Raw genomic sequence first — 12813 nt, forward strand, 5'->3', positions numbered from 1 at the left:
ATGTGCATGAATTCTAATTAAGAAGATGGCTGCACGTATGAATGTCAGCGAGCACACCATGTACAAATGGATTTTAGCAGGTGGGCTCCACTGCCAAGCAAGTCACTCTCTCCACGCGCCCCGTCTAGCCTACGCAATCGAAATTCCTTCCCTGCGTTCTCTCGTACCAGATCTCGAGGGTCGCATCACGCATACTTCACTGGCCCCGCCTTCATTTTTCTTTTTTTGCTTCTCACTTTTTTTTTCGGCACTACGCACTTCCGCCGACGGCGTCGCACGCGAGATGTTGTCTCGTATGCACAGCGCACGATTTTGCGTGCTGTGCACAAGGAAACATGACTAGCGGTACAATTCAGTGCTACACGAATACTGAGACAGAACAAGCAAATCACAGAGCGTGCGTGATCACGCGCTGGAACACGGTAGAAAATGACATAGTTTTGGTACCTGCACACGTGACCGCACGACTGTGGGAACAAGCAGACGAAGCGGAAGTGCATCTCTCTTGCTTCGGTGGGAATTAAAACAAAAAACATGCAGACATTTTATTTGTGTGTTTTCGTATTTCTCTAAACTTCCATTCATCAATTCAAGCTACAGATCACACAGATAACAGATGTTGTCTTGAATAATTTGCGAAGTCACGTGTCACCACGAGCGACGTCACACTGCAGACACGATTACGTAGGCGCAGGGGCATGATTACATCGCTATCTGGCTTGAAGCACGGTGGCTGCGAGTGAAATGGGAAATGGCATTCGGATCGAAATTTCACATTTTTCCCCTGTGTGTAGCGATGTAATACTTTGCAGACAATATTGTTATCGTGCAATGTATGCTCTGCGATTGTCAGCTCAAAATGGCCAGACCTGGTGAGGGGCCCTTTAAGATGTGTTCGACCACTTGATTGATCAAACAAGCCTGTAGCTTCCACCGTGCTGAACAGAACTACTGAAACAGGGTATAGAATTAAGCAGTCTGCATAATCAAAAGTACTCTTTATTATTCCAGCATTGTACTCTGTACTATCAGTATCTTATATTTTCATAACTTGTTTTGGCACAACCTCTTAGTCATGTTTTTTTAGGAAACCTATTAATCAACTGACACTTGCATTTGTGAATTCAAACTTTTTGGCGAATAATAATTGAGCTAGGTCTGCTTTCAGTAACAGTTTCTTGTTGCCTAAATGTCAAACCAATTATTATGAAATTACATTATTCTTCACTGTCATTAAACACTGGGCTCAGCTGACTTAGAAGTGTGAAAGCTTAGGCGAGTTTGTACGACTTCATGATGTAGCTGCGCAGTGCAGAAAAACATGGACATGTTCTGTCTTTTCTTTGCCTGTGGCTGCATTTTTTTTAGCTGTGCAGCAACATCATTAAATCACTTGGTATATTCTTTAAAGATATAAACATTATGTACAATGAAATATTCTTTAAAAATGTGTAAGTAGCTGACGTTGTGTTTGTTGTTTTTGTGCTTTGCTTAAATCTAAATTGTTAATTGCCTCAGTATGTGTTCAAAATCTGGTTCTTTTTCTCCAGAGTGTCTATTATAGTTTGTGTTAAACACATACATTGTACTACTACATATATTTTTCAAATTTAAAGAAAATGCATTCTGCATTCAAAATCTTGTCTTATGTTACTTGCCAAGGTCCCTGATACAGTCCTTTAGTTTATAACCCTTGCCTGTCTGTGTTGGCTTTTGTACCTTTTGCTTTTAAAGATAAACAAACTAGTTCATGAAGTCCAGAAAAGCTCTACTAGATATACAAGGCAACACCAGAACAAACATGCTTTACTAAAAGCAACCCCTCAATAGTCCCTAGAGATGTCTTCGTGGACATCAAAGGTCCACAAATAGCACTTAATAATTCAGGCTTTACTAGCTGGAAACATATGTTTGGGCTTAGTGACAAGAAGCCTGGCCTGACTAACCAGAGTGTTAGTTTTCGCTGATCTCATTTCTTGCCATGGACAGCAAACAGTTGCCTTGTGTGCTCTTTTTTGAGGTTAATACTTTGCCTGCAAAGCGGTGTTGTATGTGCTTGCCTTTTGTTTTCCACAGTATGCATGTGAGTGGCCGGATGCTGAGATGGTCAAGGAGCTGCTGTCGGCAGGAGCCAGTGCACAGGCACGTGATGCTGATAACGGCTGGGTGCCATTGCATGTGGCAGCGGCACGGGGCCATGCGTGTGTGGTGCGTGCTTTACTTGACCATGGGGCACCAGCAAGGCCACGCACCTTGCGACATGAGCTACCCGCTGATCTGGCTGCCCAAGGGAGGCACTCTGACTGTGTTCATGTGCTCGGTCAGTGGCCTGCCACATCTCGTGTTGTTGTAGACAGCATCAGTGTATTGTCCAGTTTTGGTGTTTATTCGCAGATAGTGTTCAGCAGAGTTCAGGCAAAATTGCTCATTTGGAAATTCATTGTAACTGCATATCACTCACTGGTTTGTGGATTCCTTGCAGAGGTATACGAGAGACCCACATCAACCTATGGGAAGGGTTCTTGGCTTCATCCTCCTCATGTGGACCGAGAGGTGCGTCTGCCATGACAAAGTGTGGGCCTTCAATGAGAAGGCCCACACTTTGCAAAAGTGAAAAATTGCATAGTTGTGGATTGTAGTGTGGACGTTAGGAAATGAAACTGCGACAGCATTGGAATAGTGTAAGTGAGGTAACACAAACAACGCACAACATTGATGCCTTTTCAAGCTGGTAGCAAAGCAGCAATTGAGCCTCTGAAGCTATCAGTGCAGTCTGTGTCGCAGCTATTGAATGCCACATCAATATGAATCACTGTTTGGTGTGTCAGGTGATCTATTAATTTACTTATTTTATTTCTGTGTGGAAATTAAATACTTACAAACATTAAGGATAATTGGCAACAACTTACTAACATAGGAGAGGCTCCCCTCACAGTCAAAAGACATCATAGGAATCATATTTTTTTTTTTCTGAGACATAACTAAGTAAAGGAGAACAATCACATGCACGAATGGTGATGGCACCGTCTCCAGTTGAGTAGGTGAAATGCTTGCCAGAGTCACCAGAGCCAAATGGCAGGTGTTTCCCCTTCCCATTGACAGATTGCACAAATTTTCTGATGAGAAATATTCTGTTCAGTATAGTAGGGACATGGTATAACACATCATGCATTTTTATATCCCACAGACAGATACCATGATGACAGTTTGCAAAATGAATGAGAAATGAATGCAGTTTAACTCTTTCCGTATTGAGCCCATTGGGCATAGTTAGCCTGCTAACGATGGTTTGAAACATTGCTTTTGAGACCTTTTCCCACCAGGCGGTAGTTTGAAACACTGCTTTCGAGATTTTTTCCCGCCAGGCAGTGATTTTTTAACACGCTCCGAAGTTTCGCAATTGTCAAAGTAGAAAGGAAAAAATTGCTGCCTCCGCAAGCTGCACACACGCTTCAAAAGATCCCAGACCTTGCGATTCCTCCGTGTCTGCGGCTAATTTTATCGATGAATTGAGCAGCATCGAGTCTGAGGATGCTGCCTTTTCGTCGCACTTCGACTGTAAGAGCGACGGCGCAAACCAGCCTGAAACATCGACGGCTGAAGCCCAGAACGCCCAACTGTAGTGCTTGCCCAATTGCTTCATTTTTTGCAGTAGAATACCTGTTCAATGGAAAATTTTGATTTTTTTGGAGATAGTGGGGTCTATTAGACTGCAATACATTTTTTATATCTCATAATTGTTACATTTTGTTCTTAGTAGATACATGCGTGTCTTTACAAACTTTGTTCAATTTTATCCCACAATATTGATTCTGGCAATTTATATTTTTTTTATGACGTACATCTCATTAATAAAACCTTTTTTTATGCATGAGAAGTGCATTCATTCTGCTTTCCGTTTATGTATTACATAAAATATTGAGTGCAGTAGTTCCTTCAGAAAAGAAAGATTTGGCTAAACCTACCACTTATTTTCCCCATGGTAGGAAAATAGTTAATGAAAGCAAGCTGCTGTACAGATGTAATCAAGACAATCTTAATGCAGTGTGCAGCACGGCTTCTATCTACGACTGAAGAAGGCACTTTCCTCTTGCGGCGTGGCCGGCGAAGCTCATATGTGCTCTCACTGGCTGGGCCTACATCAATCTACCACTTTGAAATACATTCCCAGGTACGGTGCATTGTTTTGCTTGCTTAAGAACGTAAAAAGAAGTGCTGGAGTGGAGAAGGCACCCAAAAAGTGAAGCACACTGGCGCCATCTTACTTGGGGCAAGAAGTCTTACTACATATTGCAAAAAACAAGAATTCCCACTTTCTGCAAGTTTCATCATAAAATTTAGCCATGGATCTAGCTCAGTGCTTTTTTTTTTTTGTGGCATAAGTTTTTATGTGGTAACTGAATCATGTGAAAAGAATTTTCACAAGACCAAATGCATCAGAGTGGGCGTTTTAGCTGGCAAGAGGAAAATCTTATATTTAGACAAAGCGATCTTGATTATAAAAGAGCAGTCGGACTCGGAGCAGGCGTTCAGTTTGACCTCACCGCTCCTCAGAAGCACTTGCGTGGACTGCCACTCCAGAAACATTTTTGTAGTTGGTTTTATTTCGCCTAATGCAAAAACTTTTTAGGAACCAGTTGGCTTTCGATGTTATAGCATATGTTTATTGTGTGTGCAGCAGTATCTGGGAAAGTCGCGGTAAATCTGGCTACAGTAGGAGGAGTTGCGATTGTTTAGTCAACGACCGACTTTCCGGACTCCCGATAATTCGGACGGCTTCGCGGCACCACCACGTACCCCATAGAGCCTATGTATAATAACGTCTGAAATTTCGGATGCAAGCACCCTTCGCCATCCGATTTTCCGGACTTTTTGCCGTCATGGCAGGTCCGAAGCGGCATTAATAAAACCACCGCCACCGTTTTGATTACCTCGTCGCTCCTCGAACGCTCTCGCACGTAGATCCGCTGGCAGCCGTAGCCACCACCGCAGCAACGCTAAGCCTAGCTGCTTCTGCGTTCGCTATTACGTTTCTTGCCGTTCTGTGCCGTGTTTTTCATTGAAAGAATTCGCCGCTATCAGCAATGGCACCGATTCCGCCTTTGTGGTCCTCGCGATTGGCTTCGAAGCTCGGAAAGCACGACGCGTTGCATAATGCCCGTTGCCAACAGTCAGCTTCGCCTCACTACAGCAGTATTACGCGGTGAAGAAATTAGTGCGGTGAAGCTCAACAAGCGTGGGAAGGGGCAATTGTCACGGGACACGCGTACACCCGCTGCCTTTTGTCACAGGATGAGCACCGATGTGCCTAATAAGTGTACTGGCAGGCCCTGAGAGCTTTTTTTGATGTTCTGCGACAGTAAAAGACATGCAGTGGCATAACAACTATTTCTAGAGTGTGTGCATGTGTGCGCGCGCGCGCGCGCGTATGTGTGTGTGTGTGTGTGTGTGTGTGTGTGTGTGTGTGTGTGTGTGTGTGTGTGTGTGTGTGTGTTTGTGCGCGTGCGTGCGTGCGCGCGCGCGCGTGTGTGTGTGTGTGTGTGTGTGTGTGTGTGTGTGTGTGTGTGTGTGTGTGTGTGTATTGCCAGTTACTATTACAATAAGTGAAATAGCCTGGAAATGCTTCTGTTATAAGTAGATTTAACCGACAGGGACCCATTTATCAATCACACATGGTGAACCATGGGGGCCCGAAAAATGAGCTGAATTTGCATTTATCTCTTGCAACTATATAACATCTCAAGATGATACAGGAGCAAAAGGCAATGAGTGCACCCACAGTGGTCTCGGATCGCACCCAGTAGTAGCAGTACAGCATACATAAAAAGGCACATTTGCTACAAAGAATTTAAATAATTCAACAAAGAACTGTACTTGCTGTTTAAGTCTACAAGATAAATGTATCGCTAGTTTAGGTAATAGTACCATCAAGGTTATAGGCGACGACGTACAATCAACATAAATTACTTGTAATGTTCACACGTTAAAAAAGTGGACTCGCCATCTCGGCCCTGCGACAGTGGACATCCAGCGAACCTGTTAAAAACCACCACTACAACTACTGAGGGGGTTATGCAATGCTTTAGAGCTTTATAATGCCTCCCCCCCCCCCACCTTTCCCACACACTCAATTTCCACTTGATTTGATATCTGTTGAGTTCACAGTTATTCCAGGGCAATGGGATAAATTCTTTGTTCGCAAAACGCATTCATAAAGCTCCGAATAGCTACATGCGTAATATACTAAAAATATCATAATTAGTTCTCTATCTACAAAGTTTGCCTTCATATTGGTGATAATGCGCCCTTTATTTTTGCCAAATATAAACAAAATGTATTGTTTAGTTCATGGAGGACATCGCTGGAACAAGAACGGAAGGTGTTATGACACATGAAAATAAGGAAACAAAAACGACGGCTCATTATTATTTACGCTTTTAACCAGACCAGGAACATAAAAATTTTGTCACACATTGCAGTTACAATGGCCCCCCTCCACTTTCCACTTTCCACAAGCCTGTTGTAAACTACAGCTATGTCGGGACACCAGGAAGCATAGTTGATAGCGGCCATATCACACACTCTAATGCTTGAATAAGAAAATTTTTACAAAAGCTGTATTTGATCCAACCACTTCGCACAGGAAGTTTCCATTGGGCACCATCAATTTTCACTAAATATGGTCTTGGCGGCTTTTATAGTGCTGCCAGCACAGAGTTTAATAATAATAAATTATTACTAGTGTATGGGTGCAAAAGCTTCAATTATGTTTGAACAATGGCAAACCCCAGCGAATATGCTCACCAGTATTGCTTCTTTTCAGGGTTCACTTATGTTACACCGAGAGAGGATCTCTCATGTTGTCGGGACTGGGCTGTAATGTATCTGAGGCTTTTCAGCAAAACACCAAATGCCCTCTTATCCTGTTTGCACATTTTATCTCATTGTCCTTGCATTCTCCTTCATGTCCAGGCGCTTTTGCTGTCCTGCTCACTGTGACTGCCTGTGCCTTCTTTGTTTAGCATGACACAGCTGGCTAGCTAAGTTTTTCTTAGGTCACCTGGGTTATCAGAGAAATAACATTGATAGAATTGCCCATTGTAATATGTTGCTGGGTTTTGGGTAAATCCTTATATGTGTGTTGGTGTTAGTGCCTACTCATAAGCACCTGTTAGCCAAGTTCTGCTGTTTCAAGGGAAAGTGAATGCTGCATACACTGTGCAGGGCCCATATGTGCACATAGACGATGGCCCACTTCTGTCATCTCTGGAGCACTTGGTGGCCCACTACAGCAATTTTGAGGATGGTCTGCCTGTGCGCCTTGCTCAGCCTCGTAAGTAAAAGCAACCATAATTGTGTTATTAGAAAGGACTTGCAGGATGCGGCGGGGCTGGCATAGCCTGACCTGTGCTGATGTTCTTAATTGAAGCATAAAATGTTGCCTATAACTGTTTGCAGATAGCAGACCTTGTTTCCTGCTAAAGAAAGTGGCTTGTAAAAATGTAGCTTCTGGTTGAGCTGCAGACATGCTTCTTTTCCTCAGTTGCACCAGATGAGCCGCCACCTGTGGGACCCCGTTCTCTCACGTCACAGCGGCAGACACCCACAATGACGGCTGTGATTAGCAGAGATTCACTCCGTCTGGGTAAGTGCAGTGTCCCCTGCTTTCCTTTCAACTCTGGCAGCCCGTGTGATGGCTTCACAAAGCACTAAGAACAGACGATCATTGTTCAAGCCAGAGAAATTATTGAACTTTCTTTTTCATATGTCTATTGAACATAATCCTGGGCTGTGTGATGTGACAGTAACAGCCTTTGTATTTTTGTGTTGGTGATGTAGCTGGGAACATAATTTTTAAAAAATCATAATGCAGTGAAAACTCGATACTTCAAAATCTGTTCAAATACTACCAGTTCCGGCAAAGTCCTATGTGTTTGATTAATGTGGCTAATTGGGCGTGTTGGTACATATTTAAAAAGGCGCCAATGCAAAAAGGACACGGGTGGAGACAAGATGACAAGGACGAGGGCTGTCCATCTGCGCTCGTCCTTGTAGTCTTGCCTTCGTCCGTGTCTTGCAATGCCGCATTTTCCTATGTATTTGAATGGTGAAAAGCTCCTGCAATGTTGAACTCCAAAATTCATGCAACAGATATTTCAAACAAAATTTCTTGCTCCCATGGACCTCCTTTTGGACAAACTTGAGCTTAAGGTGAAAGGTCAATGCATTGCTAGCTACCCGTCTTGTAATAATGATGAGGAAAGACATGCATGAAGCCAAGACCAAACCGGAACAAGCAGGCGGCGTGTGCCCTCCTTTTTCATCCAGCTTAAACAAAGAACAGGAAAGAGCCCCTTAGCATGATTGATCACATTAACACGCGCTTGCCTTTTCCCCCCTGCCTCCCCTCTTCCCTAGCGCACACTTGATCAAATTACTGTGCTGACTGCACCCCCCCCCCCTCCTTTCTTGGTGAGCGTTCGACCAAATGACCTACAACAGTGGGTTGGGCCAGGTTGGGCATGCGGGAAGATGGTGTGCATCAAGTCACCACGCTTTTCCTCAGACCTACAGAAAATGCCACAAAAGGCGCAATCTTATCGCACTTAGACTTTACGCGAAACCTAGGCTGCCGGCACATGTCCCGCACTGATGAATGAAAGATAAGTTTTTCAATGCGAGCCCAGTGATGAACTTGTTTTACGCACTGTATCGCACAATTGTACTGCCTTGTATTTAAAGGGGCTCTCCTTAGTTTGGATTCTGTTTTATTCTGGGGATTGCCACTCCAGAAACATTTTTGTAATTGGTTTTATTTCGCCTAATGCACAAACTTTTTAGGAAGCAGTTGGCTTTCGATGTTATAGCATATGTTTATTGTGTGTGCAGCAGTACCTTTTCTGTGTAGCTGATCTCTTTACGAAAAATTAGCTATATATACCATCCTTAGCCCATGGAGATGTTATTCAGGGTGTCTACCAACCGGGAAAACCGGGAATTCTCAGGGATTTTCAATAGTCTGGAAAAACTCAGGGAAAACTCAGGGAATTTGTGCTTCTATCAGGGAAAATTAGCTGTAATTTTATTGAAAGGGAAAGAAAGTCGCGGTAAAGCTGGCCGGAATAGGAGTAGTTGCCAGTGTTTAGTCAACGACCGATTTTCTGGACTCCCGATAATTCGGACGGCTTCGCGGCACCACCATGTACGGATGCAAGAATCCTTCGCCATCCGATTTTCCGGACTTTTTGCCGTCATGTCAGGTCCGAAACGGCATTAATAAAAACCACCACCGCCGCCACTGTTTTGATTACCTCGTCGCTCCTCGAACGCTCTCGCACGTAGATCCGCTGGCAGCCGTAGCCACCACCGCAGCAACGCTAAGCCTAGCTGCTTCTGCGTTCGCTATTACGTTTCTTGCCGTTCTGTGCCGTGTTTTTCATTGAAAGAATTCGCCGCTATCAGCAATGGCACCGATTCCGCCTTTGTGGTTCTCGCCATTGGCTTCGAAGCTCGGAAAGCACGACGCGTTGCATAATGCCCGTTGCCGACAGTCAGCTTCGCCTCACTACAGCAGTATTACGCGGTGAAGCGTGAGCAAATTATTGCGGTAAAGCTCAACAAGCGTGGGAAGGGGCAGTTGTCGCGGGACACGCGTGCACCCGCTGCCTTTTGTCACAGGATGAGCACCAATGCTTTTCCTCAGACCTACAGAAAATGTCGCACAAGGCGCAATCTTATCGCACTTGGACTTTACGCGAAACCTAAGCTGCCAGCACATGGCGCGCACTGATGAATGAAAGATAAGTTTTTCAATGCGAGCCCAGTGATGAACTTGTTTTATGCACTGTATCGCGCAATTGTACTGCCTTGTATTTAATGGGGCTCTCCTTAGTTTGGATTCTGTTTTATTCTTATAAATTTCTGGTCCCCTTGGAGTTTGCATTAACGAGACTCTACTATAGTATGTTTACCTGTGTTTGATCATACAGTGTCCTTTTTGTTGTGATGACTAGATGAAGGCAAGCGTTTCTGAACGAGAGAGGTCAAACTGGTCTGGCATTCTTTACTTCACGGCAGCCTGCATGGCAAATCGTCACATTGAGAACATGATGTATTCTTTGCTACTGCTGAAATTTCGTATAGTATTCCTACCTCAGGTATATAGCAAGATGTAGGCTCTAAGGATTCATTTCTGAAAAGGAGATTTCTTTCTTATGTCTATGCACATTGCCTCAGGTTATCCGCTGTTCATACTGTTGATAATTCGCCGGGAATGGTGTTAGTTCAGTTGCAGCATTTTGCCACAGTGCATGCCATTTTTTAAATGATTGCAGACAAAGCCTAGTTTGTGAAGCTTTTACACATGTCCATTCACAAGTTGTATGACAGAGATAATTGAGCAGTCATTATCAGAATTTAATATGTACATATTTTATTGCACTTTACAGCAAATGTTTTTTAGGCCTCTTTACAGCCATGTTACATCTACACTTCGCAATTTATTGTTTCATTGAAAACACGTGATCATTTTCTTTGCACTCTTTGGCCAGACCTGGCCCTTGCACCACTGAACTCCACAATATCATCATCATAAGTAGAGCAGAGAAAGCATCCAGTAATAAGGAAAGCTGAGAAAGTGAAAGGACAGAGCAGCTTGCAAGAAAGGAAATACTCTTAGCTCAGCCAAGTGTTTTATGCAGGTCAGACGCTGGGGGAAGGAGAGTATGGCTCTGTTCTACAAGGTCTGTGGCTGACCTCTGAAGGTACTGAGGTAAGCTTGCGCTTTGTGTGAAGCTTTTGGCTAAGGTGTTTGGAGCATGAACATGCTTCTATAGGCCCTGTCTGATGGTTGTCCTTTGTGGCTGACCCAAATGGCAACCCTCCTCTTTGCTTTAAAAAAAAAAAAAAAAAGAAGGGAGATCGAAGCAGGATGTCTTTTTTTTTTTTTCTTTTTAGTATTGTGGCAGTTGCAGCAGAATTGGGCGCAGTGACCAACCAGACTTCCCCCCTCTGATGCAATGTTTGCCGTGTGTGTGACCAACATTGGACATGAGTATTCCCACAAGCTTCATATGCCTACAACATTGCCGTAACACACAGACTAGCGGGTGGAGGAAACATTTTCCGGTAGCACATGCTGCAGTTTTGCATCAGCAAATTCACCGCTTATTTTGCGGCACATGTGTCCAGGGCCTGACCCAAATCAGCACCAGCATGTAAAACGTATAGGTGAATGTGCTTCTTGGAACATGCATGGTCACATACAGAGTTTGGCTGACCACGGTGGGCATTAATTAGCATGCGCTGATACAGCGCATGCTAATTCCTACCATACAGCACCAGCATTTTAGCACACATTCAAACTGCCGTAGTGCCTCCTGGCCAGCGCTGGTTCCCTATACTGCCAGATGTTCCACCATAATATACTTAGGATCACAGTCCATTTAAGGCTGATCAACTGCATTTGTTGCACCCTACACATTTCCATCAATCAGCATCATCTTTCTCTGTGGCGTTTATCACTGGCCTTTTTCTGCTAATGCACTCACCAGCCAGAAACAATTGCATGAGCCATGTTTGGCTTTGTTGTCCTTGGTTTATTTTTGTCCTCTTGGTAAAGCTCAAGCAACAGCTCCACAAGTTTAATTTGAAAATCCATATGCTTCACTTTGCCATCAGATTTCTTCTAGAGGCAAAATTCTTTGAAAATTACCATGTCAAGCAGGTGCTATAATATTTTCCAGGACTAGATCTTCTGGCCATTGCAGAGTGACAGTTAGTAGTACGACATATTTTCATTGCACTAGTCAATGCCTCCCATGGAGTTATTGTGATCAAGAGCTTTGTTTCTTGAATTTATGACACCTCTCATGATTGCTGAGTGAACTGTGCTAAGGAATGTAACTAACTTCTTATGCTTCAATTACATAGCACATATTTGCATATATTTGGCATCAAAATTCTGTAACATTACCTTGCTTCAGCTTCAGACTTGTGAACACTTGCATATACTATAGTGTGTACGTCGTGGACGTGCTGTTCCAAATAAATCACTTTTTCATTGAATGAACATCGGTCTCCTTACTATAAAGCTAGGCATAGTGTTTTCAATAACAGGGAGTTGAACAATAAATGGATTTTCACTGCTCATTTTTGCTGAACTGAAATGTGTGTCACCACTTTGTAGCTGAACCGGAGAAAACAATGGAATGATTCCAAACTGGTTCAGTCAGCGGCTCATACTAGCTCATAACAAAACAAAGAAACAGTTCTGGCCAAATCTGTTATCAATTCAGTTAAGTTCAGAGCAGAGCAATGTGAACGTTTCCAAATTGGTTTGGTTGGCAGTTCAGTTGCATTGGTCTTGGGCAACTTCTGGTTTTGCCTGCTGACACTGCCCACTAAATTGAGCATTCCATTGGCCATTGCGAAAATACCAAGCCTTGTGCTTCTAAGCATCTTACTTTCTTCAAAATAAAGCTGAAGAACTATGTTCTAAAGGCATGCTGTGACGTTTGCTCCCGTGCATAAAAGATGTTTCATTTCTTGTTTCACCATTAGGGTTTTTCCAGGTCCACTTTCTGTTGCTACGCTTTCCGAAGAAGGTGTTCATTATTCGCAGCTTATTTCTTTCCGCGAATCCTACCAGCATCTCTCCTTTAGCGTTTCTAGAATTGACACCATAGTTGCATATTGCTTGTTCACCAGCCTGCTTTTTCCCCACTTTTGCATTGAAGTTGCCCATTACTACAGTATACTGAGTTTGCACTTTTTTCGTGGCTAATTTCACATCTTTATAAAACCGATCTACTT

General features: G+C 43.5%; 1 protein-coding gene across 3 annotated transcripts in view; it reads left to right on the forward strand.

The window, feature by feature from the left end:
- Shark (SH2 ankyrin repeat kinase) overlaps positions 1-12813 on the forward strand; it is a 54767-nt gene that overhangs the window by 13428 nt on the left and 28526 nt on the right. For all 3 annotated transcript variants that reach the window (XM_075679809.1, XM_075679810.1, XM_075679811.1), the window contains 6 exons: positions 2077-2320; positions 2483-2553; positions 4046-4171; positions 7225-7333; positions 7544-7645; positions 10701-10771. In XM_075679809.1, the coding sequence (XP_075535924.1) occupies positions 2077-2320; positions 2483-2553; positions 4046-4171; positions 7225-7333; positions 7544-7645; positions 10701-10771 (723 nt within the window). The remainder of the gene's footprint in view (positions 1-2076; positions 2321-2482; positions 2554-4045; positions 4172-7224; positions 7334-7543; positions 7646-10700; positions 10772-12813) is intronic.

Source organism: Dermacentor variabilis, chromosome 2 (genome assembly GCF_050947875.1).
Source record: "Dermacentor variabilis isolate Ectoservices chromosome 2, ASM5094787v1, whole genome shotgun sequence".
Lineage (NCBI taxonomy): Eukaryota > Metazoa > Arthropoda > Arachnida > Ixodida > Ixodidae > Dermacentor > Dermacentor variabilis.